Source organism: Manis javanica, chromosome 15 (genome assembly GCF_040802235.1).
Source record: "Manis javanica isolate MJ-LG chromosome 15, MJ_LKY, whole genome shotgun sequence".
Classification (NCBI taxonomy): Eukaryota; Metazoa; Chordata; class Mammalia; order Pholidota; family Manidae; genus Manis; species Manis javanica.
In genome coordinates, this window is record NC_133170.1 from 25,948,937 (window position 1) to 25,974,785 (window position 25,849).

The following is a 25,849-nucleotide window of genomic DNA, read 5'->3' on the forward strand; positions in this document are numbered from 1 at the left end:
GCGGCTTGTGGCTGGGGTAGGAGGGACCTAGGCGGGTTCTGCGCGCAGAGCTAGCTGGGTAAGGCCAAGATGGTTGCGTCTGCTTAGTACCCGTGTGAGGCCGGCGTCCACGATTCTGGCCATCTCCTTGAAAGCCACGTCTGACCTTGCCGTTGTGCTCGTGCATTGTGCTTTTGTAGGGAAGAGACGACAGCAATGGCAGGCAGCCTCTCCAGGGGGGCAAGCAGGGGCTTATGGGGCTGGGTGCCCCTGGCCTGCAGAAGCTTCTCTCTGGGTAAGCGGCTAATGCAGAAAGACGCCCCAGAAGTGCTTGTTAGTAAGCAGCGCTGATTGATTCCATTTCTTCCTCATTCCTAGGTGTTTCTCGGTTGTACCGTGTAAGGCTCACCCTCCCGCCCACTAAAGTGGTTGATCGTTGGAGCGAGAAGAGGGCCATGTTTGGGGTGTATGACAACATCGGGATCCTGGGTAAGGCTCGACTCATGGTACAGAATTTCAGAATAGCAGTTATGCCTTAACGACTATCTTTTTTTCACCTTTATAGAAATGGTACCGTGTTTTAATAACGGGCAAATATTTGAGTGGTTGTTTCCGTTGTGTTCAGTACCGTTCTGAGCGCCTTTCATGTATTAACTCATTTGATCTTCATAAAATAACCTTTTCACTTTACAGGCACGGAGAAGTTAAGTAATTTTTCCAAAGCTAGTAAATGGCAGTGCCAAAATTTGAACCCCAAGCCGCCTGGCTCCAGAGTCTGTGCTCTTGATACTGCAGTGTAATGTATCTTGTCTGTAGGTGCTGCTCAAGAAGATAGATGCAAGTGTGTTGAAGGCTTGGCTGATCGAGACTGGCTTCTTTGGTCTTGGATCTAATATGTTCTCTCACGTTATACAGGAAACTTTGAAAAACACCCCAAAGAGCTAATCAAGGGCCCCAGATGGCTTCGGGGGTGGAAGGGGAATGAATTGCAGCGTTGTATCCGAAAGAAGAAAATGGTTGGAAATCGGATGTTCCTTGACGACCTGCACAAACTTAAAAAGCGCATCAGCTATCTCTACAAACACTTTAACCGACATGGAAAGTACAGATAGAAGAGAAATCTGGGAACCGTGGAGGAGGCACACAGATCACCCAGGAGAAGGGGAACAGTACTTTTCCTTATGAGGAAAGGAATTTGTATGCTCTCTAATAAAATGGGGCTCTTCGGAATCTCTTATCCACACATTTTACTTTAACTCAAATATGTTGATTGCAGAAGTCTGACTCATCCCTAATTCTTACAATCTTGGGTTTGGACTTCACCACTTGCCCTTTGCAGTCTAGCCATACTTATGGCCTTTAAAAAAGAAAATAGTTACTGGCACTTTTTGACATTTGGCCCTTCGTATTTTGAAAGTGGTAATATTAATTGCCCTGTAATACTGTTATGTTAAATATTTTTTGAAAAACCCTTACACAATAAGAATAAAATATAAGTGGAATTGCACTTCACTATTCTCATCAAACAATACTTACTGGGTACTTTTTCTGACCTGAGAACTGTAGAAAAAACAAAGTGTAGCAGATTTAATGCTTTTGTAGTTAGGGGTACAAAGTTATGTTTTTACACGTGCACTTTAATATGAGGCATTAAGTATTGTGTAAGTGGTTTGCATGGGTGATTCCTAAGCCTGACTGATCATCAGAATCATCTCAGTAATTTAATTCAATTTCACACAATTTCAAAAGTCTGGTCCCTAACTCCAAGTGATCTGTAGATCCAAGCTGAGCTGAGTCTTGCACATCTGTGTTTTTTGTTTGTGTGTGTGTAATACTTAAAAAAAAAAAATGCATATATAGTGCAAAATTTTAAAATTATGAAAGGGTAATTGGATAAAAAATTCCCAGCCTGTTTTTCTTTCTGCTTCTTTATTATTAAGGTATCATTGATATACACTCTTATGAAGGTTTCACAAGAAAAACAATGTGCCTATTACATTCACCCTTATTATTGAGTCCCTCCCATACCCCACTGCAGTCACTGTCCATCAGTGTAGTAAGATGCCACAGAGTCCCTATTTGTCTTCTCTGAGCTTCACTGTCTTCCCCATGACTCCACACACACCATGTGCACCTATCATACCCCACAATCCCCTTCTCCCTCCCTCCCCACCAGCCCTCCCCACCCTATCCTCTTTGGTAACCACTAGTCCCTTCTTGGAGTCTGTGAGTGCTGCTATTTTGTTTCTTCAGTTTTGCTTCGTTGTTATACTCCGCAAATGAGGGAAATCATTTGGTATTTGTCTTTCTCTGCCTGACTTACTTTACTGAGCACAATACCCTCTAGCTCCATCCAGGTTGCAAATGGTAGAATTTGTTTCTTTCTATGCCACATAAACACTTGTTTCTTTTATGCTCCTTTACAGAGGCAACCACTCTTAAGATTTTTTAAATCCTTCTGGACATATACTGTGCAGTACAAGCTTATCTTAACTATGTATTTATCTACTTTAAAAAAGTGGGATTCCATACACACTCTTCTGTATCTTGTTTTTTCAATTAATGCGACCTGGGTATCATTTATTTTCTTCACATTATGTACCGTAATGAGTTAACCAGTTTCATTTTTATAGACATTTAGATTTCCAGGCTTTTGCTTCTTTGAAGTATGATTCCTCTAGTTTTAGGTAATTCTCATTTTTAAAAGCCTGCAGGTGATTTTAATTAGTCATGTTTGAAAACCACTGATGTGGACCATTAATGACCTAGATAAGGAAGTGTGTTTTTTCTAATTGATAAAGGTTTCATTGAATAGGTTGGATTTTAGTAAGGAGAGAAATGGTAGAACATTTCAAGTGGGCATGGGAAGAATGATGAGTGCATAGTGAGAGAGTGTAGAATTGTGTCGAGAGATGGTGAGATAGGTCTAGCTTTACTGAAGCATGTATGACACGTTTAATAATTACTTGACTGTGCATAAGATCAAATAAGGGTGACAATCGAGAAATATGTTGCTACAGTTTCTAGAATTACATGTTGGTTAGGGTTAATTTTTGTATGTCTTCAGTGCCTAGACTAGTGAGACTGAATAAATTTTTGCAGAATGAAGTAAGGGAAGTATTGAAGTATTGACATGTTGATTTAAAAATTTTTTATGTGGCTTAAAAGTGCATTTTGTGTTTGTTGGGGGGGTTAATTTAAGTTGATAAAGGTAAGCTTCTGGTATAAGCTGTTTATTAAGAATATGGCTGTTTGAGTCAGACAGGTCTGGGTTTAAACTTAATCTCTACTACTCTGTGTGACCCTCAGCAAAGTAGTTAACTTCTTTGAGCCTTAGTTTTTTTAGCCTGTCAGTTAGAATAATATACTTTACCTACAGGTTTGTGTGAGTAGTAAATGAAATGATGCATGTGAAATACTTAGAACAGAGTTTGGCGAGTATGAATGGTTATGACACTTGAGTCTGTGTAGTTGTCAAGAATTAGAGAAACTTGAAGAAATGAATGCAAATAGGTTTTAAAAATTATTTTAACTTTTTGCTTATACAAGTAGTATTGCAAAGTAAAGAAAATGAATTACTTAAAGATACAAGTTGGGATTTGAAGAGAGGAATTAAGAATGATTAGGTCTCTTATTTGATCTACATCCCATAAACAAGTACTCGTTTCAGTTATCTATGGTTATGTAACAATCCACCGCAGAACTAAGGACCGAAGAGAACAGTTTATTCATATTCTCTGAATTGGGCTCAGCACTGTGCCGCTTCTTTTGGGGTGGGCTGGGTCAGTCATGTGGTTGCATTCAGCTGGGAGCTTGGCCGGAGCTAGAATGTCCAAGGTGTCTTCATTCATATGTCTAGTGCCTCAGTTGCTGTGGGTGAGATTCTTTTTCCACATGGTCTCGTTATTCAATAGTGTAGCCAAACTTTAAATGGAGGCTTCATCCCAGAGGATGAAAGTAAATATGCAAGGCTTGATAGATGGAGTCCAAGAAGTCACATGGTGTCACTTGTGCTGGATTCCCTTGGTCAAAGTAAGTCACAGGCCAGCTCAGATTCAAGGCTGTGAGGAAAGGCATTCCATTTTTTGGGTCAGAGAAGCAGCATGCAATTACAGGGATGAGAGGATGTGTCAAGAGCCATGTGTGCAGACAATCTTCCTCTGTAACATTTCATGTCTTTCTTGGGACTTTACCTTCGGTAGGACCAATTGAAGTGAAGCTAGATTAACAAGTACTTATTAAATTAAGTGAAAAGTGGGTTTTTGAGAAATAGACTGATGGGTAGATATGTACACACGTTATGATTCTTGGTCTTACGGAAATGTATATATACCAGTGTCAGGTCTCATGGGAGTGAGTTTTCAAAGGGATGGTTAGACAGAAGAAGCTGGATATAAGAATGGAGAGGTTGGTGTAAAGTATGAGTGGCTCTGGGATACTTCCCGTGATTTAGTGAAACTGGAGAAAAGAAAATCAAATATTTGAAACTTAAGTAAAAGGTGCTGTGTAGAATACATATACATGTTTTAGTAGAATATGTGATTATTGGTGAAGAGTAAATTGATAATTCAATCTAGACATTTATAGAATACTTATGGCTGTGAAGATACAAAAGCTCTTGTTTCCAAGGAGAGAACAATCTTGTTTTCGATGTGGGACAGTATGTAACATTTACATTCAGTAAACACTAAACTGTGTGCAGGGTTATTTGGAAGGACATAAATCACTAGGATAGGTTCCTAACTCTTGGTAGCTTTCATTCTACTTAAGAGATATGTATGTAAACAATGTGAATTTGAATATGATAATTGCACAGGAAAAAAAGTTCTGAGAGTTCTTTTTTGGTGGGGGGCATATTGAACTAAATCTTGGAAAATTTCAGCTGATAGAAATGGGAAACCAATGTTAAGTGTAGACAGTAATATCTATGGGGAGGAGCTTTGACGAATAGGAAGTAATTCAGGTGGGTAAGGGGAGTGGGGTGAGGGTAGCCTAGTTGTGAAAAAGGTGGGATTACTGACACAGGTCCATAGGACTAAGTTAATGATATTTAACACACAGGTAGGTTTTCTTTAATAGTAGGAAGTAAGTTTGGATAGGAATTCGAGTGCCAAATAACCAGGAGTCTTGAATGCCAGCCAGGACAAAGCTTAGATTTGTGTGTGTGTGTGTGTGTGTTTTCCACTATAGACCAGAGCTGTTCAATCCTGGCTACATGTTAGAATTCTCAGAGCTTAAAAAAAAAAAAAGAGACTAGGGCCCCTCCCAGACCAGTGAAATCAAACTGAGCTGGGGTCCCAAGCATTCATTTTTAAAAGTTCCACAAGAAATTCTAAAGCAGGATTGAGTACCACTGCTTTGGAAAATAGAAGGCAAAAGAATGTTTTTAAAGGAATTTTTACTTTGAGCCTCTGAACTTACATTTTTGCTTTTTGCTTTTGCTTGGTTTTATATGTCTGTGTCCATCTTCCCCAGTAGTTAGGCCTCATCCCCGTTGAGGGCAGGGACTCTTGCACATATTTGATTACTGCAGTATTCTAATATCTGGTCTCTTTGTAAACTGGCTCTTAAAAGGACCTTGATAAATAACTAGTAGTCATTCATTGAAGGCCACCAGTAGGTGCCAGGGATACAAAGGGAAAAAAAGATACAATTCCTACATTTTAAGAATTCCATCTTTGCCAGAGGTAGACAAGGAAGAGTTATTAAATCCATTATATGGCATTTAAAACTTGTTAACATCAATATGCATAGGCATAGAGACGAGGGTCACCTACTCTGGGAGTGCATCACTGGGGGCAGGGGAGGCTTGGTGGGGGAGGCCATTACTCAGTTACCTCGAAGGAGCGAAGGATAGCAGGCTTTCCAGGCAGGTGAAACAGAAACAAAGGTCCAGAGGCAAGAAACAGCATGGCATGTATGGGAAAGCTGTGAATAGTATTTATTGGTGGAACAAATGTACGTGGCAAAAGATACAACAGAAGATGGAGATGAGAGTCAGATCATGAAGAAAACTGACGAACTGTTAAGAAGACTTTGCCTTTAGTAAAATGGTGCAGCTTTGGAAAACTGGTAGTTCTACAGAAAGTTAAATAAGGAGTTACCATATGAACCAGTGGTTCCACTCCTGGGTGTAAACCTAAGAGAACTGAAAACATGTCCACACAAAAGCTTGTACATGAATGTTCATAATAGCATTGTTCTTAATAGGGAAAGAGAAAAAACAATCCACATTTCTATCACCTGATGGTGGATAAAGAAAATGTGGTTTCCCCATCCCCTGAAATATTACACAGCCATAAAAAAGAACAAGATACTCAGATTTACAACATGTTGAACCTTGAAAACACTATGGTAGATAAAAGAAGCCAGGCATAAAAGGCTACATATTGTATAATTCCATTTATAAAAAGGCAAATCCACAGAGACAAAAATAGATTGGTTGTTGCTTGGGGATGGGGTAAGGGGTGAAGAATGGTAGGTGACTGCTAACAGGTATGGGGGGCTCTTTTCAGGGATCACACTGCTTCTCTGAGGGTTTGTGCCCAGCACCCCAACTCCCAGCCCGATCCCCCAGCCCCGCAACATCCCCAGCCGCTGTACCTCCCGGAGGTGGCGCCAACACCTCTGCCCTCTGGAGGCCCCTTCCCAGAAGCGGAAGGCTGCACTGAGGACCTTGGAGCGGCACTGCGCCTGCGGGGCGGGGGCGGATAGTGGGGGGGGGGGGGGGAAGAAGCCGGGAGCCTCCCTGATTATGCTGCAGCCTCCCAGTTAGGGAGGAGCAGCGAGGGGGCAGCTGGGCAGGAGCCTGGGTCCTGACTCTGGGGCACACGTGGAGCCCGACAAGGAAGACAGAAAAATCTGTGCAGAAAACAAAATCGCCACAACCAAGTGCCAGTGTCCGAAGCCTTCGGGTGAACTCACACATGTGTCAGGCCCTTGCCACTCCAAATGTGGCCAGGAAACCAGCACGAACATCATCTAGGAGCTTATTAGAGTCTCCGGACCCTCCCAATACTTCCGGATCTGTGAGCTGTGCTTTAAGATTGAGAAGCGCTGCTATGGAAACCAGCGTGCTCAACCTGGGTGGTGATGCAAACTTGTTTTGGTGCAGGTAGAGCGCCAAATTCTCTTTGGATGAGCAAGTAGTTAACCGTTCTACACATTAACTTTAAATTAGATGAAGAACCAGCTTTCCATAAAACCAGACTCTTCAGCTCTTGGATGACTCTTGATTAAGTTGCAAGGGAAGTAGCAGAACTCCTGCTTGGGGAGTGCTGTCTGCCTAGTTAGCCTCACTCTTTACCACGTATCTTTGGTGAACAGTTTTTTAGAACAAGTGAAAACTACAGAAGTCACTTCTGAAGTTGCTGAAAGTGACTTAAGTGACTTGTCTTCAGTTTTTTAATACTAAAATGAGTGGCAGGTACAATACTGATCTAAAAGCATATGGAGACCTAAGTGATATGGAGAAGAAAAGATGGGTTCAGAATAATTTAAAATGTCTTTTTTCATCAGAATGTGTTCTAGAATTACTAGTGATATTTGCACAACCTTGTGAATATACTAAAAACCATTTAACTGAATACCAAATAAGTGAATTACAGCTGACCTCTTGAAAAACTCGGGGATTAGAGGTTTCAACTCCCACACAATTGGAAGTCTGCGTATAACTTTTGACTCTTTCAAAACCTAAGTACAAATAGCCTACTGTTGGCCAGAAGCCTTTCTGATAAACAATTAACAAATATATTGTATGTAAAGGTATTACATACTGCATTCTTACAATAAAGTAAGATAGAGGAAAGAAAATATTTTTTCGAATTGTTATGAATCTCCAAATCTTTTTGAGACATTTTGAGTTAAGGTTTGTGTATGGTGTCAGGGGAGGGTACAACTTCATGCTTTTGCATTTTGGTATCTAGCTGTCCCAGCACCATTTGTTGAAAAGACTGTTCTTTTCCCCATTGAATGGTCTTGCTGCCCTCGTTGACAATCAATTTGATGTAAATGTCAGGTATCTTTAATTTCTTATTCAACTTTTTGTTTTCCCTTAAGTTAATAATTGCCTATTTTTCTTTTATGTAATTTTCTATATATCTAGCTGTGATCATTTCCATATGTCCCATCAGATGTATAAAATACTATTTGTCAAATATTTAAACATGTCAGATACTTTATCAGTTTTCTTCCTCTGGAGACTGTCCTGCAGTTTTTGCCATCCTTCTACTTCAGTCAGGACAAGCTCTCTGGGTCTATGGCATAGCTTCCATTACAAGGATTTTCTTTCACCAATTGTGCAAGTGGATCCAGCATCCCATTCCTTACATCTATTGCCGTTTTCTTTCCTACTCAGCAGAACACATCTTGCAGTAGCTTACTTGGAAAGAGAGCCAAAAATGTTGATTCTTTATATATCTGAAAGATGTCTACGTTCTATGTTTCTCTTACTGACATACACTGATCTTACATTGATGGGTTGGCTAGTATAGAATTCTGAGTTAATGATTATTCTTCAGAATTTTAAAGGCCCTTGCCACATGGTCTTCTATCTTCTAATACTGTATTGAAAGTCGATTCTGATTCCTGTTCCTTTTCCTCCTTTTGAAAGCTTTTAGGATCTTTTTTTCTTCCATAATATTCTGAGATTTCAAAAAGATGTGTCTTGATGTGCTTCTTTGTCTTTTATTGTGCTGGGTATGTAAGCACTATTTTTAATCCAGAAAGACATTCAATTTAGGAGCTTTTTCCCGTATTTCTTTTACATCTCTCTCTCATGTTCTGTTTTCTCTTTTTAGAACTCCTACTAATCAGACATTGAACTATTTGGCTTTATTTTCTGACTTCCTTTTCTATTTCTTCTATCTCTGTTGGTTCTTGCTCTTGGTACCTTGTTCCTTTATTTGCAATTTTCTTTTTTTACCGCAATTTATATTTCTTGGAACTGTATCTGTGGAGGTTCCCCAAGGCCTGAATTGAAGATGAGTTCATCCAGAGAAGATTTGCATTGCTTCTGCTGGCTGCTTAATGGCAGTGTCAACCCAAAACCACTTTAAATTCTTGCCATTTTGTTTTTAGGATCAATAAGAAATTTAGGCAGAAAAGACACAGTTTATGTTTATAAATTCTTTGCAAAGATTTAAAAGAAAAAAAAAAGATTTCCAATAGGCATCTAGGTTCCAGACAAGCAATTTTCTATGTAGTCCCCTGAGGTAGTTTTAGTGTTAGCATATTTTAAATCCACTCTTAGATGAAGATACAGTTCTCTGAGTTTGCAGCTTTATGGTAGGGGCTTTCTATTAGATTTCCAACCCTGGAAAGCCCTGGGCTCTGTTTCCTATGCCACAGTGGCACCCTGTGAAGCCACCGTGCCTAAATTCAACTTCTAGCAAATGCCCTCAAAACAAAACATGCTTCGGTGCTTTTCATATTTCTCTGCGCACCAGCTTTCACTTAGTTTTTGGTGTTTACATAGTTTTTGCTTTCTTGCCAGCTCACAAATTCATTTCTGAAGTGACCTTTTAGGCAAAGGATCTAGACTAGCTGAAACAATTTTGAAAAAGAACAATAAAGCAGGAGAAATAATCCGACCCAATGTTAAATAGCTATAGTAATTAAGATAGTGTGTTATTGGCAGAAGGATAGACACATAGATTGATGGAACTAAAGAGAGAACCCAGAAGTAGACCTGTATAAATATGCCCAACTGAGTTTTAACAAAAGTACAAAAGCAATTTAATGGAGGAAGGATTGCTTTTTCAACGAATGGCCCTGGATCAGCTGGCTATCCATGGGTAAAAAAACAAACCACAACCTAAACCTCACACCTAATGCAACAATGAACTCAAAATGGATATGAGGGAGGGCAAGACTAGAAGCAGATTTTACATTTCATTAATTCTAAGAGGCACTTATTTTTCTCCTCAAAAAATCTAAATTGAGAAGTTTCACTATAACTATTAGCCAGACAGCAGTCATACTGTAATTGTCATTCCTGCTCATAAGGATGAAAACTTGCCTAATGGCTTGGAAGAAAATTCCAGAGAAAAAAGAGGAACACTTAAAAAAAATGCTGCATCACCAAAGCCCTTGATCGTACACGAAGACTAACTAGATTGTGTGGAAAATTGTGGACACCTAAGACTGAGTCAAAAACATGAATCATGAGTTAGCCCTTGAATGAGAAGTTTTCGGGATACTGTAACCATGTTCTCTATTTTTTTATATATTCATGAAAGTGAAATGTGATAAGAAAAATCTATATAAACCTTCACTTTCAATAAATATAAAAATTCTAAGTGATAAGACAGTATGTGTGTGTCACTACTACCTTTTTTCTTAGCGGGAGCTAAAAAATGGTGAGTTTTACAACTGATGGCATCCAGGCAAAGCATAATTGTCTAAAATAGGTCAGTGAGATGAGGGGAGAGAATTCTTGAAATACTAGGAAGGAAAATCGACTCAACTCGGCGAATTATTAGAGGAGAGGTGAAGGTGAACGGGGAGGAAATCTAGGATGGTTTACAGGTTTCTGGTGTGGGCAACCGAGATCGTGCGGTTGGTAACCTCCCTGGGAGGGAAGGATAGGAGGAGGAGGTTTGGTGGGGGCAGTTCTATTTAGGACACATTGGGTGAGGAGCTTGGTGGCTGAGTTGATGGAAACGGATGCACGCAGCCCTCGTATTTGCACTGGTATTTGGGGGTACCGAGCCCCGTGCCCAGTCTTCGGCCGCGAGAGCCCGCGGCTGTGCCTTAATGGATTCTGCTTCCTCAGAGCTGTTTGCCAGGGGTGGGCTGGTGCGGTGCAGTACCGGCCTGGTCTAGAAGGACCAGCAGTGCGTAGAGCTTCGAAACGCGCTTCTTCGAGGATTCTAGGGTCCCAGCTACTGCCACCGGGTCCGTGGGAGGAAGCGGCATGATTGGCTGGAGGGACTTCAATCACTGCTCAGCGATTGGCTGAGAGGCACCAAACAGGCCAATTCAAACTACTGGGAGCCGCCCTTCCAGAGCGCTGGCGCGTATTTCCGCCACGCCCTGCTGCTCCGCTGGACTGTAAGCAAGCTGTGAACTCCCCTCGCAGCAACCGCTCCTTTCCGGGTTGGGTGAGAGGAGAGCTGTGATTGGCCGATTTGCAGGGGCGGGAGCTCGGCCTCGGGCTTTGCGTCTGTACTGGTGCCTGCGCTGGGCGGGGATTGGGCGGTGGGAGTGGCCTCGTTATCCGGAAGGCGTGGTCGGCGCCAATAAAAGCGGGGACCAGCGCGGTCGCCGCAGTGGATTTTGTCGCCGCTAGAGCTTGACTTGTGTTCTCGGGGCTGGGCTCGGAGCTTCAGTGTACTTCAACCGCAGCGTTTACCGCGCCGGGTTTTCTCTCTGCAGCCTCGAGAGAGGACACGGACCCCTCCTCCCTCTGCCAGAGAAATGTGAGTTGACTCTGGTGTGGGGGCTGCACATCTCCTTGCCAGTTCTCACGCTCAGCGCCGGACTCTGCGAGACGGAAAATGGCGCATTGCAGCAGCTGCGGCTACGCTGGGAACTACCTCCGCCGGCCGCCCCCAGACCTGGCCACCCCCGGGGAGGGGGGCAGCACCCCATTCCTGCCCCAGCTCCAGTCAGCACCCCAGGGCGGGGCAGGGGCGTGGGGGACTCACATTCACTACATCCTCTCCTCTGGTCTGCGGGGCACCTTATTCAGGTCTCGGTATAGTGGAGCTGGAGAGAGGGCGAAGGTGGGGCTTGCAGACACTGGGGAGGGGGCTCGAGATCCTTTCTTGTTGTCTGTCTGAATCTGTGCTCAGGACCTCTGGGAAGTCTGTGATCTGTACACCTGCCAGTGGTAATTTGGATTGCCCTGCAATCGCTGGATTTGTGTATGCCCCTCACCCTAGCTGTGACATGCATCCCCACTCTTGGCAGTGAGCAGAGCTCCAGAACTTATCTGCCAGTTCTCTGGCGCCTGGTGAGCAGCTCATAAAGACTCAAGGGACAGTGGCATGTGATTCCAAGCAGCCATTCATCCCAAAGCCACCCACCCATATAGGAGGTGTTTTCCTGTCATTGAGTCTTGGCCAAGTTTAAATGGAGCTGAGGATTCCCACCGTCCCCGAACATATTCAGTTTAGTCTCTGACCATTATCTTCACCATCACCCCCATTTCAAGATACTGAGGGAGAACTGTGGCTAGACAAATGAAGTACTTCCCTGTCAGGACCACAGTATATATAATAGAGATTTTTCTTTCTTACTACTTCCTGGAGTCTTGGCCTGGGCTTAGGTATATTTGTGTTGCTTCTCTTAGTGACAAAAAAGGGAAAAGATTTACTTAATGTTACATAAGGGTTATAGCTATCCCTAGATATTCTACTGCTGACTTTTCCCAACTCCCAATAATAGTAAATGAAATGGTCCTTTCAAATGCTTTATAACCATTTCACTTTTTCTCTGATTTCTGCGGCTTTATCTGTATATGTTCCTCTGCATTTTGGCCAAGTCCTAGGATTCCATCTGTTTTCCTCTTGGGGAGAGGGACCCTTCTCAGCTGACTGGTTCCCAGTGGCACCCATATGTGATGAACAGGAGATGAAGAAAGCATGGTGACTAGCAGGGTGTCACGAGGTCTCTGACCTTAATCTTGTCATTGGTGCCACCATTCTGGAATGCTTCCAAGACCAAACACTGGCTGCTACCTGCTCACTGAATTTTCCACTGTCAGAGAACTAGATTGTTTAGCTCAGCAGTAGCACAAGAGTCTTGGGGCTTCGTGGCTTTGTGTCTTTTTTTTGGCTTCTTTGTGCCTTAGAGGGAAATGGGAAAGGATTCCTTAAATGGGAATGAGCTGGATGTAATCTGCTAGTATAGCTTCTCTGAGGAGTTATCCTCTAACTTTTTAGGCCAAAAGAAATTGACTTACGGAGGAGGAACTCCTGGGTGTTAGTTCTATTGAGAGTAGTCAAGGCGTTTCCTTTTCTGTGACTCTGATGGTTTACTCCCTGGTGTATTTAATTTACTTGGACTGCCCCTGTGAGGTATATTTTGTGATATTTTGCTTCTATTTGAGGAGTTCTGTGATTTCTGTTCTCCATCACATTTGAGGGATCTTTCTCTTGCCAGTGGGTTCTTCTTGGGACAGAAAATCTCGTCTTAGGTTAGACTTACAGAAATTCCTTACGGGGTGAATTTAGCCTGGTTGTGTTGGGACATGGAGAGGAGTTCATCTTGAAGACTCCACCCTAGATGAATCCATTCTTAGGCTAAGGGAAAGAGAGGACGATTTCTCTTAAGTAATACAAACTAAGATTTCTCTTTGGAACATAAAGAACTAGGGGAGTCTTCTGAGTCTTGATGCCAAATCTAGAAAAGGAAGGGACAGAATGTCCCTTCAGTGCATGTACACTGAGGACCATGTCCCATATTTTTTGCTTCCTCTCTATGCTCTTGGAACAGATTCATAGCTAACACAATTGCTTTGGGCCCCAGTTCTGAGTGAAGCCCCCATCTTCTCTGCCAGAAACAAAGCAAGCAAACAGCCCTGACTCACTCCACCTATGGAAGCCTTGCCTTTGGGTGATTCTCCAAGTTGTCCTCAGAACAGCCCCAATATACTAATTAATCATTGCATGAAACAGCCAAAAACTGGATCCCCTTCACAAAGTCTGTCAGCTTGCCTTTTCTTTTTTTTTTTTTTAATATTCAGACATGGCCAAAAAAAAAAAAAAAAGCTGTTCAATGGATAACACATGCTAAGTGAAAGAAGCCAGTCACAAAAAACCATATTTGTATGATTCAATTTAGATGAAATGTCCAGAATAAGAAAATCCATAGAGACCAGAAAATAGTTGCTAGTAGCTGGGGAGAAAGAGGACAAGGGAGTGACTGACGGGTACAGAGTTTCTTTTGAGGACAATCAAAATGTTATAAAATTAGTTGTGATGGTTACACAGCTTTGTGAATATAGTACAAACCACTGGGTTGCACTTTAAAAGGGTGAATTTTATGCTATGTGAATTATATCTCAGTAAAGCTGTTACTACAAAAATACAAAAGAAAAAGTTGTTCAGTCCATGGTCTTTTCCTTGAGGGTTTAATCTTTTGTATGAATTTCTCCTAACTTGGTTTGGAGTTTTCTAGTTTGACTTCATGTTGAAAGACTTCTGACAGGGAAGTGCCATTAGGCCACAGCTGGCACATTTGTCCATGTAGCTGCCATGCCAGAGCATGTGTTTGTATTTGGGTCAAAGGACAGCCCAAACAGGACTCCGTGGTGCCACCCTGGATGCCCCTACGCCCCACCTAAATGTTGTTACAGGATCTTCCAGCTTTTGCTTCTTGCCTCTGTGCTGCATCTCCCTACTTGCTATTGCCAGAGAGCTAGAATCCCTTCTGTGCATAGAACCTAACCAGCATTGTTGAGGTAGTGTGGGCTGAGCACGCCTGTGATCCTTTCCTGCCTTGGTTACTTTGTGTACACTGTTCCCGTCTCTGCACAGGTCTGCTGCAGCTCAGCCACCCACCCAAACTCCCACCGAAGGGTCAGAAGGGACTGCCCCAGGTGGGGGGCCCCCTGGCCCTCCCAATACCACCAGTAACAGACGACTACAGCAAACCCAGGCACAAGTGGAGGAGGTAGGTGGAGAGCTTTTTCTTTGAGTTTCCAAATCACAGAAGTTTAGAAACTTCTCTTTGTTATAGAGGGTTGGCTAAATGCTCTGGGAGGCAAGGAATCCCTTAGTGTTACTTAGTTACTTAAAATTGCCACACAATTCCCTGGTCACTGTTCTGTCTCCCACCTCTAGTGGGGAGCTTAGCAGGCTCGTTTCTGCATCCCCTTTAGGTGGTGGACATGATGCGTGTGAATGTGGACAAGGTCCTGAAGAGGGACGAGATACTGTCAGAGCTGGATGACCGAGCTGATGCTTTGCAGGTGGGAGCGTCACAGTTTGAGAGCAGTGCTGCCAAGCTAAAGAGAAAGTATTGGTGGAAAAACTGCAAGGTGAATTTTCTTGCCCTCTCCCCCTTCTTTTCCTGGGTCTCAAGTCTTAGAGGGCAAGAAAACCCTCAGGTTCTACATTCCTTCTCTCTAGTGGTGTAGAATCTCTGCCCTCCAGAACTTGGAGGAAATCGTGAACGCTTCCGTGAGGTGCATTACCAGGAATGGCCACCAGGGTAGGCTAGAGAATTCAGAATGCTCACTGGGAGGCAGTGATGAGTTTGGAGGTGGTTAGTCAAGGTGCTTTTCCCCAAGATCCCTGGAAGAATTCTCACCTGGCCCTTCCTCAGACAAGCACTGAATCAATGGCTGGTATAGATGTAGTTACATATTTGCAGCATTTAGGAATGAGCTGAACACTTCACCACGAAAAATGAACCCATTGATCCAAGGTCCAAATGCTGCACCTCCATTGGAATTTGAGCGATAAAGAGCTACAGGTGCTCTGTTGCTTCTGAGAAGTGTCAGCTGTGGTGCAGGGGTTGCTCTGGTGGGAAGCATGAAGGTTGGGCCCTCCCCGAGAGGCCTGCGGATCTCCTGGGAGACGTGTGGATTCTTTCACGATCCTGAGGATGCAGACGTTCTCTTCCCACGTGTCTAGTCCTGGCTCCTTCTTCCCCAAGTCCAAGGGCCGGCTTTTTGTCATTGTTTCCTCAGATGATGATCATGCTGGGAGCTATCTGTGCCATCGTCGTGGTAGTTATTGTAAGTAAGTATTGCTGAGATCGCTGGTGGGGTGAAGAGGTGGGAAGGTCCTGGCATCCTCTCTGAGCCCTGCCTGCCTGGGCAGCGGGGCTGCTCTGACTGAGGTATGGAGAGCGTGGCGGTGGGGTCATCACCTGGTTTGGGAGGTGGGAAGGGCAAAGACAATGGGCTTCCTTGATAGACAAGCCTTCCTTCTGCAAGGTACTGTGGGAAGAGGGTCCCTGCTGTTCTGGGGAAGTGGGACTGTGCTCTTTGTCACTGGCTTGGGTCAGAGGTAGGCCATGGGGATGGGACACCTACAACTGGAAGACCTAAATGTCTAGTAATGATGTAATTTGCCCTCTTGTTCCCTCCTGTCTCTTTCTTTTCTCCATCTGGGACTTCCTGACTCCTGTGTCCAGTCTACTTTTTTACTTGAGAATGTGCCACTCCCACCCTGTTCTCCATTGCCATCCAAACTCACGTCCTTCTCCCTCTGTGCTTTCTCAACAAAGTGCCCCATGTACCTTCCTCCAGCCCGGCCCCGGCTTCTCCCATCACCCATTCTTCCCTTTCTGTTGCTTTCATTTGCACTGTGTCCCTCAACACCAGAAATGCTGCTTGTGGCACAGTCCTGAAGTCACTACCTGGAGAGCGGCAGTGGCACCTCCTCCTGCCCCCTTCCGATGTACTCTCGTGTTCTCCCAAAACCAGAAAGAGCTAGAGGCCGAGGGGAGGGGAGGAAGGAGCGCAGCTGAGGTGGCATGCCCATGGACACACCAGGGTCAGGGGAGAAGGGTACTGGTACTCGTGGTGTCACCAGGAAAGGCCAGGCTACTGGCAGAAGGCTGGGAACAGCTGGGGAAATGGTGCCCACTCAGGGCTTCCCTGGCCACTTGGAGCTCTTCTCCTGTGCCAGGCCTGAAGAGGACCCTGGGGGAGCCCCAAAGTACAACTTGGTCCTGGTGCAGTACCCTTTTAGAAAGTAAAACCTGTGTTTTGTGGTTGTTTCTAATCTGGCCAAAATTTTCTATGTTTTCAGGGATCTTAACAGTGTCCTGCTTTGTTCTTCAGAGAACACCTATTAATTATGAAAATACCAGAACTCTCATTCCCATTCTAGAAGCAGTCCCACAAGCTCATAACTGGAAAGAGTGTCTCTTGTTCACATTTTCTGCAACATTCTATATTGTTCATGAGAGCACCAAATAATTTTACATTGCAAAAGTTTGGGACTCTCAGTTAGTTTGATTATTGGCATAGATAAGAGAATGCCTGGTACAGGAAAACTGAGTCAGGGGCCTGATTTGAAAATAACAATCTTCGAAGAAGCCACTTCTCACCCTCTGGTTACAGAAGGTCCTGTTCCATTCCTCCCTTCGGTTGCTAAAGGAGCATGAGGTTGTTAGAAGTTAGGGGGTCTTAGAAGTGAACCCCTTGGCTTCCTTTCCTCCACACCCCTTCCACGTACTGGCCAAAGGGGTGAGGCAAGAGGTCTTTCCTGAGGCCCGGCTGATTCTGAGCATTTAGACAAGTCTGGAGACAGGTGTTTTCGTATATTGCTCTGCTGTCACGGAGTCTCTTATTTAGAGCCAGCTCTGTTCTTGATGCAGTAGGTTCCCCTTCCAAACCACCCATGCCCTCCGGAATTCCACTTTACCTCTTTGCCCTTCTTTCCCTTTGTGTGGTTTGTGGATGCCCCATGGTAACTGCTGAGCCTGTCTTGGTAGATACTGCTGGGCTTCAGGATAGGCGGTTGAATGGGATAGACTCAGGTGTGAGGGGAGGAGGGCAGGCTGGGAACGGAAGGTGGAACCCCCATGACCCTTTGGTCCCTCCATCCTCCGATCCACAAGCAGGAAGAGGCTGAAGCCAGGCCAGGCTGGGTCTAGATGCTCTTTCCATGCAGCAGCATTTCATTGTGCAAAACCATCCTCCCTCTCCCTTCGCTCCTGTTTCTCATGTTCCCTTCGTCCTGCCCTGAGGCGGGATTGAAAAGCTGGAAGAAAACAGTCAGTGTACCCTCCCAACGGCCTCCTCGAAGGTCTCCACTCTCCTCTGGGCTCCTCCTTGCCTAATGCAGGGGGTCACCGCTGGAAAGAACCACCACTGTCCTCGATGTGTCCCAAGCTTGAAGCAAATTCGCCTCCTTGGCCCACCAAGCCCTGTCACAGGAATTATTTCCTGGGTTTCTGGCCTTCTGGGGCTCACCAGGTGTAGTTGGCTCTGTTCTTTTGGGGGGTGTTAGCCCTTCTTCCTTTCTCACCCCAACCCCTACCCTCTTCCGTGTCTTTGTTATCCCCCTTCTTCCCACTACCCATGTGCATGAGCAAATGTGCAACTGAATCCCGGGACTTGCAGTCAAATGAAGCCAAGTGTCCCACATCTCCTCCTTGGGTTTGTTTGCCATGAGATGATGTGGGGTTTCCACTGTGTGTCTGTCACCACCTCTCTGTCTGTTTTCCTAACCCCAATCTCATACTTGTGTAGAATAATAACACTTGTACTTCCACCAAAGGCATGTGGCAGATTTACCAATTTCATGTATTCTGAACAAAGGCAAAAAATACAGATTCCTACCACTACACTGACTTGGTTGTTGTTTGGCTGGACTAACTGAGGACTGGGGAACTGGGAGTGTTTCTTCTAGCAGTCTGTCGTTGCTGGGGCCGGAAGCCTGGCTTATGTGTGCTGTATGGTCTCCTCGAGATTAAAGATCTGGGTTTTGGCAGAGGAAGTGGTCTCCGCATTCATACTTGAAGCAGCCCCATTCTAACAGGTGTGGTGAGAGGAAGTGACGGCAGGAAGCTGAGTGGGCGTTTCAGACATCCCGTCACAAACAACTGCAGGTTTGCTCAAACAGCTCCTTTCTCCCTCCTTGCAGGTCCTCAGCCTGCCTGTCCTGTCCCAGGGGTCAGGACCAGATGAGGCCTCTGGTACACACAACCTGCTCCCCATCATCCTCGTGCATGGGTTTTCTTTTGCTAAGTCCACTCTATTGACTAGGCACATTCTAGAAATGAGTAAAAGGAGAACTCTCTCCCTTGCAGCTGGGGGAGTGAGGTGTTTGTAGGTATGTTGAAATTCCCAACATCTGTCTAGAGGAGCAGAGCCTTAGCTGCAGCCCAGTTGTGGAGACAGAGCCTCAGGGCTGCCCCCAAGGGCCTGCGTTTCACACCTGGAACACTGGGCAAGTTGGAGCTTCTAGGCCCAGGGACACGCTTAGTTGGGTCTAGCATGGGGAGAGACAGGAAAGTAGAAAGCTTGACCTCTGAGGACATAGGGGCTTTTATTTGGACAGAGTTCAATATTCGTGCATGGTGGTCCAACTCCGCCTTTGCCCACCATCCCTCACCTGCCCTTTTCATAAATTCTTCCTGTTTTCTTTTCCTGCCACTGCACCTCAAGTCTGACTTGTGTTTTAGCCTCCAGACACTTCCTTTCTGCTGCCACTCTCACCTCCTCATATTGTCTCCCTCGGAGCTCAACCCAGGGTCATGGTGAAGGGAGACAGGCCTGCCCTTCGCCTGAGCCAGAGCCCCCATGATCTGTCCTGGGGCTTTTTGAGCTCCGAGACTTGGTGTAAAGTCCTGGGAACACGTGATCATTCTTTTTTACTCTGAGGCAGGAGAGTAGCTACTTGGAGCACTACAGGGTGTTGGCAGACCTCGGTGAGCCAGCTAGGAGAAAACAAGGGAACAAGGTTGGATTCAGTTGGGGTAACCCCAGAAGCTGGGAGCTGTGGTGGGGCTATTGGCTGGAACTTGGGAACTTGGGTTTCATCCCTGGTCTGGGTGGGGAGGTGGTTAGTTAGGGCAGGCTGATCTACAAGTGGGCTGGGTGGCGCAGAGCTGAGGGTCACCAGGCTCTTACCTTACCGTCTCTGAAGCCCCAGGAACAACAGTGCAAGAAATAAGAGACTGCTGGCGAAAAGGACTCCAAAGGCCATTCTCTGCCCTATAGGGGAGAGCAGAGTGGGCATGGATCATCTCTGGAGCTGCACCCAGGGGTCCGCCCTGGCAGGGCCATGATGCAATGTGATCCATCCCTGGGGGAGGAGCTCATGTCAGTGTTCTGCTCCCTCCCAGGAACTGGGCACAGAGTAGCGTCCACACTTGCTCTAGGTTGTTGGTCTGTTTGTTACTCCACACACAATTCTTTACCTCTTCCTACGCCTGGAGAAGAGTTTCTTAAAATTGCTTTGCAAGAGAGATTTAGGTTAGATTCGTGGTTAACAGTTAAACTGGGATTTTGTTTTTAATTGCTAGGAAATGCTTTGTTAGGTTTACTATTTTGTGAAATCGCAGGGGAATGATAGGAGCTGAGACAAAGCCCTGGTTTGAAGCTTAAAGTCTGGTGAGCCACCAGGTGATGCCCAGTGCTCCTGGATGCTTACACTTTGGGGTGTGGGTGCCTGCCCTGTGCTGTTTAAAACCTTTAACAACATGCTGTGGTTTCAGGATGAAATTCCAGCTTGAAGGCCATTGTGATATGTTCACTGATAGTAGTAGAAGGTTTAAGGCTTCCTGTTTTTCATTTTCTCTCATTATTTACTAGGTAGGTGACTTGGGTGAATTACTTAGCATCTGTAAGTGACAACTTACTCCTCAGTGAGATGGAAGCTGTGATAATACATGTACTTCTCCATCCAGTGCTTAGTATTGTGTTTGATTCATGTAAATGCTCAGTAAATAGATTTACCTCCCAAGCTTCAGAGCCACCTCCCCTTTTCCTAGACTCTTGGCTCTAGGTACGCAGTTACCCCAATTCTCTTCTGGCTGTTTTATAACTTGGCCTTCGCTCATGCTGTTCTTTTGGTCTTGGGTGTCCCCCTCCCCCTGAACTAGCAGCTCAGCTCGCATGTCTCCCTGGGGTCATTTTCCCCGATTGCCTACTCTGTCCCTCCCAAGTGGACTAAGCTCCTTGAAGGCAGGATCAGGAATTAATGCAAGCTGGTGTCCTGCTCTTAGCACATTGCCTGGTACCCTCGAACCTGGGGGGAAAGGATGTCTCGGGATGTGTGGTGGCAGCTGTGGAGGCTGCCTCCTTGGGAAAGAAGTGGGGACTGAACAAAGTGCTGTGGGAAGCAGAACAAGGCCACAGATGAGCTGGAGGTCAGGGAGCCATGAGCCCACGTCCGATGCGGGGAAAGGAAGGCATGCCCAGTACCTGGCAGAGCAACCCGGATGCTGGCCCTGAGGGGCTCCTCCAGGGAGATGTGGGTGACCTGGCAGGTGTAAGAGGCCCCCACAGAGCCAGGTTCTGCCGTCAGGGAGGAGGTGATGCTGTAGGTGCCCATTGTGCTTTGCTGGAGGCTGGAGAAGGAGGCACCGGAGGCTGGGGCTGGGGCTCCACCCAGCTCCTCTCGGATCCATATCACAGTCATGTCCAGGGGATAGTAGCCAGAGACACTGCAGGTGAGGGTGGGTAGCAGAGCTTCGCTGGCCAAGCTCAGTCGTACTTTGGGAGAAGCTGGAAGAGTGAGTACAGAGATTCCAAAGGGATGCAGTGGGACCGCAGAGTTGATACAGCTGCCTCCCGAGAGGAAGCCTAGGCTGGGTGCTGACATATCCTCCTCAGTGTGGCGCCACAGGGGCGTGAGGGGACCACACGGATGCACGCCAGGAGGAGGTACATCCTCCCCAGGTAATTGAAAAAACAATAGTAAAACTAGCTAAAGGTTGGCTTGCTGCTGCTTATGGCAAATAAGCCAGTGATTTTAAGTGTTACCACAGTTGAAATATGCCTCCCAGTCAGGACCCTCCCAGTGCCCCTCCTTGGTTTGCCACCGCCCCTCCCAGGATGTGTCCCGAAGGATTGGGGTGATTGGACACAGCAGCCAAGGCAGGGCAGCAGGATCCTGGGCTGGGAAGCTTCTCCACAGAATCATCCGAGTGTGGCGGGAAGCAGTCCAACCCTGTGTGCGCTTTTAGGGTGGAGTGGCATTTAGGTTGTGGGAATGCAGACTGCCTCTTGGGAAATCGCTTTCTATTTGGAATCCATTCTGGAAAACACTCCCAATAGGCACATCCCTTCCCCCTCCCGCGGATAACCGAGCCGCAGCCTCACCTTGGACGTGGAGCTGGATGATTTGCTGAGCTTGGTACAGAGAGGTGGTGATCTGGCAAATGTAGGTACCCTCGTCCTTCAGAGTGAGGCTGGGTAGGGTGAGGGAGGCATCCCCGGCCATGAGTAGCTGCTCGGGCTCCAGGGCAGCGCTCTCCCACTTGACCTGCCTGTGCCCTGTGGTCCAGCTGTGCACCAGCTTCCCATCACCCTTATGTTGCAGCCGCCACTCCACGCCAGTAAGGGCCAAGCCTGGTGCCATGGAGAAGCGACAGTGCAGGGAGGCCGAGGACCCCAGCAGGAAATTCAGGGATGGGGTCCGTGTTGTCACCTGGAACTCCACTGTGGCGAGAAAAAGTGCGGTGGTGGTGGGCGTCTTCCTCCAAGTCACCTGACCTCTAAGCTGTTGTAGGCATGCATCTGCTCCTGCCTTCTCAGGAGGCCAGTTGAGTTCATTTCCCATCAGATGTAACCACAAAGAAATGGGGCTCTGGAAAGGCAGTGTGGCACACGTGGTAATCTTAACTTTTGTAGTCATTTACCCCAGGACAAGTGATGAAGGCTGTGGACTTCTCAGCAGAAAAATACACATGCCAAATGATGGGTTGCTGTTGACCTTCAGATAAGAACTACTGGAGTAGCAGAGAAAGCTTTGGAACCCTGGTTCTTCCACTTACTAGCCCTGTGACTGTGGGCAAGCCCTTAGTGTGGCCAACACGTCTGCTTGAGGCAAGGCTGCTGGGAAGGCTGACTAAGTATGAGCTTAGAAAGCACACAGTGGTAGTATTTGTAGCAAACATGCCAAACCTATATCTAATCAGACAAATCCAAGTGGTGGGGTACTCTGCAAGACAGCAGGCCTGAAGTCTCTGGAAATGTCAATGCTGTGAAAAATCGTTCTGGAGTAAAGAGGCTAAAGGCACAAGACAGCAACATGAAATGTATGGTCTTGTATGATTCCTGGGCTTAAAAAGACAAAACAAAACAAAACAAGAAAGCTATAAAAAGCATTATTGGGGCAGTTAGAGAAGTTTGCATTTGGCCATTATATTTGACAGTGTTGTATCAATTTTGACACGTCTTAGGATGTCTAGTAGCTACCAAGCTGTGGTGTGTGAGATGGGGACAGATTACCCTGGCAGGGAGGGGTATTTTACCATTGATACTGTTCAGGATTGCTAATGTACAGTAATGGTGAGAAGATATTCTTTAATCTTTACACACTGCACCCCATTATTGCCTGCACCACAATAGGCCACTCTCCACTTTGGTTTGCTGTTAAGATGATAGTTTTATGGTTATGAAGGACAATATTCTTCATGCTATATATACATGGAAGCATTTGGGGTGAAGTGTTACCTGCAGCTTCCTTTCACTTAGTCTAGGGAGGAATCTATATATATCTATATATCTAGAGAAAGACATGTTTATCTGCAGGTAAGACTACAGTATTAACAATTGGTGAATCTAGGTGAATGGTGTACAGATATTCATTACATTATTTAATCTTTTTTGTAGGTCTAAAATATCTCAAAATAAAAAGGGGGGCCTACCTAGCAATGCCAGGGCTATGGTTGACACTGGATGGATATGAGAACCCCTTTTCTGATGTAGCAGTCTAAGTTTAGGTTGGACCACAGCTTCAAGTGTTCTGGGGCCTTCTCAGGATAGGAAGGCAGACCCATAATCTCTGGATGTGGTCATCTCTTTTTGGAGGCAAACTTGGATTTGAAAGGCTCTGGAGAAACCTATCATCATGTTCTCAATTTCCCATGCCCTCTGGGATGTGCTGGGTCGGAGAGGGCAACGGCTGGGCTTTACTAAGGAGATAATGAGCAAAATCTGTGTCCCTGTGCTCTGCTCTGGTCATCTTGAAGCACCAGACCAGGCTGGCTGTTCACCGGGAGTAAACTGGTGTTTGGCCCCGTAAGACTGCTGTGGATGGCATCTGTGAACAGAGCATCGTTTATCTCATTTCCTCAGGCAGCCCAGTGAGGTGAACATTATCCCCATTTGGGGTGTTCAGGAAGAAAGGACAGGCCTAGGAGAGTCCCTGAGGTGACTTATGTGGATGGAGGTAGACTTGTTCCCTTTTGTTCTCCATCTCTGACCACTTGAAAAAACCAAACTTCCTTTCTGCAACTTACATTTTCTCACCTGCAGTCTGAATAGTCCCCTGAGCCCTGCAGGTACAGTGTGGGGTGCAAGACAGCCCCATTCTCAGTGTCCCCCAGAGTCTTCATCACCACAGAGACACTAGGCCCCCCTCCAGACAGCTGCACGTTGGCGATGAATGAAGCTGCTGTGTCAACAGGGGCCCCTTGTCTGGCCTGGAGAAAATAGCAGGAGATCTCGCAGGTCACCTTCTTCCCGCTGCAGTGGGCATGGAGCAAGGCCTCGGCCTGGGGAATCTGTACCAGGCTGGCTGGGGAGAAGGGCAGCACAGAGGTCAGGCTGGATGGAGAACACCTGGGCCCATGGGGGGCAGGGGATGGTGGGTGTACTCAGGAGCACACTGTTCCGGCAGAGGATCCCAGAAGGGCTGGGACACTGGGTGGAGGGCTCTTACCTGAGGCCTCGAAGGTAACAGGTGGGTTGTCTTTGGTGTGTGTCCCCTTGGAAATCAGCAAAGCCTTCCAGGGAGCCATCATCTGTCACTGGCACCTGCCTCAGCACGAGTAAGGCCTTCACCATGTTCCTACTGCTGGCAAGGACCCCACCTTCCTCACCAAGAAGCAGTCTAAGACCACATCCACTGCCCACCACTGCCTTTCTGCTGCAGGGAGAAGGCCAGGTGAGCCTCCTGTCTAGTTATTTCTGTATTCACAACCACCTCTTACCCCAAACTGAGTCATAAAAGGGTGAAAATTGTCATCTAGGGTCCTAGCTTTGTCTGTGTTCCTTCTGTCATCCCCACAACCAACTTTCTTCGAAGCACCTGCTACTCCAGGTACCTGCTTCTTGGTGTGTGTTATTTAAAATCCTGGATTTTCCTTGCTCAGAAGGGTTTATGGTTTTACTCTTATTTACAACTATTGAATGGAAGACCTTTTTCAGTCAAAGGACTTCTCAGCAAAAGCAAACAAATGAGCAAAATTGTCTCTGGGAGAAGACACCGGACATCGTGTTACTAGGGGCTTGGTGGTGGTTGCTCAGTTTCTGGCCAGCCCACGTGCTCTGCTCTCTGCCATTCAGTACAAGGGCGTCCCTTCCCCCTCCTCAGGGGACACCCCGACACCCCAGTGGCTTCCGGGGATACCCTTCCTCTCGGGAAGGTGTCTGCTCCCCAGCAGTGCCCGCTGCAGGGGGACAGCGGCCCCCCACCACATCCGCTGAGGGGTCCCTCTTTTGTTTGGCCTTTTTCCACCAGAACGCTCAGCCTCTCTCACAACACAGTGGGTTCCTTACACAGCCAGCACTGAGCCTTTTTCCTGTTGGGCTTGGGAGGTGATTGGAAGTCACGCCGGCCCCCGTCGCCTTCTGGAGTCCAGGGGAAGGTGGCGCCTGTGCTTCCCGGCACTCCCCTGCCGGCCTCCCGCTCACCTGCGTCCGCCGCTCTCGTCAGCGCCCAGCAGAGCAGCAGGCACCACCCCGCCACGGCGCCCATGGGGGCTGCTCTCCGGCCTCCTCGCCCTCAGCCCTTCTCCGCTGCTTGCACACTGCGACGCTGGAGGAGAAAGGGCTCTCCAAGCCCCTTATTGGCCGCTACCTGTCGCCTTCTTTTCCGTCTTCCGCCTACTTACCTTTCGCTTTCACTTTGAAGAGGCGTCACCGAGGCTGCCTTTGCCCCTGGGAAGCCGTTTGCGGCTGGTGCCGGAGTTCTGCTCACTCTTTCTCCTCACCGCCCCGCTCCCCAAAGCCTGGGCCCTTTGGAGACCTGACCCTTCAGCCCCTTCCCAGCCCCGAGCAAGTGGAGCTGGACGGGCGGGAAAGGAGGTGGGGTTGGAGGGGAGACTGAAGCCAGAAGCAGGGTTCCCGGTAGTCTGGGGACATTTCTTCCTTTTCTGTTGGTGCCACACCCACCGGCACCCCCCAACCCCCGCCGACACACACTTCGGGTGGGCCCCAACACAAATCTGCAGTGGGGAAACGAGGCGGGGAGCGGTCCGCGTTGTGAGATTGGAATTGCGGAGACCG

At 46.6% G+C, this 25,849-nt stretch overlaps 3 protein-coding genes across 4 annotated transcripts in view; 2 read left to right on the forward strand and 1 right to left on the reverse strand.

The window, feature by feature from the left end:
• Nucleotides 1–21: 21 nt before the first annotated feature.
• Nucleotides 22–1,893, forward strand: MRPL51 (mitochondrial ribosomal protein L51). Its single transcript, XM_017645955.3, has 3 exons — nucleotides 22–274; nucleotides 358–468; nucleotides 895–1,893. The coding sequence occupies exons 1-3, from the start codon at nucleotides 196–198 to the stop codon at nucleotides 1,089–1,091; spliced, it is 387 nt and encodes a 128-aa protein (XP_017501444.1). The 5' UTR covers nucleotides 22–195; the 3' UTR covers nucleotides 1,092–1,893.
• A 9,341-nt stretch (nucleotides 1,894–11,234) lies between these two features.
• Nucleotides 11,235–25,849, forward strand: part of VAMP1 (vesicle associated membrane protein 1) — an 84,386-nt gene continuing 69,771 nt past the window's right edge. Inside the window, exons 1-5 of one of the 2 annotated variants that reach the window (XM_017645892.3) lie at nucleotides 11,235–11,399; nucleotides 14,463–14,598; nucleotides 14,807–14,965; nucleotides 15,620–15,671; nucleotides 16,069–18,231. In XM_017645892.3, coding sequence (XP_017501381.1) covers nucleotides 11,398–11,399; nucleotides 14,463–14,598; nucleotides 14,807–14,965; nucleotides 15,620–15,671; nucleotides 16,069–16,085 — 366 coding nt within the window. In that variant the 5' untranslated portion in view covers nucleotides 11,235–11,397 and the 3' untranslated portion in view covers nucleotides 16,086–18,231. Of the gene's footprint in view, nucleotides 11,400–14,462; nucleotides 14,599–14,806; nucleotides 14,966–15,619; nucleotides 15,672–16,068; nucleotides 18,232–25,849 lie in introns of those variants that run through there. The other variant, XM_037009049.1, reaches the window with a different exon arrangement.
• On the reverse strand, nucleotides 18,917–25,839 carry TAPBPL (TAP binding protein like). The gene is given in 10 exon segments (XM_073222729.1): nucleotides 18,917–19,326; nucleotides 19,520–19,603; nucleotides 20,816–21,118; nucleotides 21,716–22,054; nucleotides 23,870–23,898; nucleotides 23,900–24,137; nucleotides 24,282–24,319; nucleotides 24,321–24,441; nucleotides 24,444–24,488; nucleotides 25,256–25,839. Coding segments are annotated over 9 exon segments (1,260 nt in total). The 5' UTR covers nucleotides 25,320–25,839; the 3' UTR covers nucleotides 18,917–19,326; nucleotide 19,520.

What these genes read in the sequence shown, in the direction of transcription:
- MRPL51 (XM_017645955.3), top strand. Translation starts at nt 196, where the DNA reads ATGGCAGGCAGCCTCTCCAGGGGGGCAAGCAGGGGCTTATGGGGCTGG. An exon ending in CTGCAGAAGCTTCTCTCTGG is followed by an intron (nt 275 to 357) that starts GTAAGCGGCTAA and finishes CCTCATTCCTAG; the next exon opens with GTGTTTCTCGGTTGTACCGT. An exon ending in TGACAACATCGGGATCCTGG is followed by an intron (nt 469 to 894) that starts GTAAGGCTCGAC and finishes CACGTTATACAG; the next exon opens with GAAACTTTGAAAAACACCCC.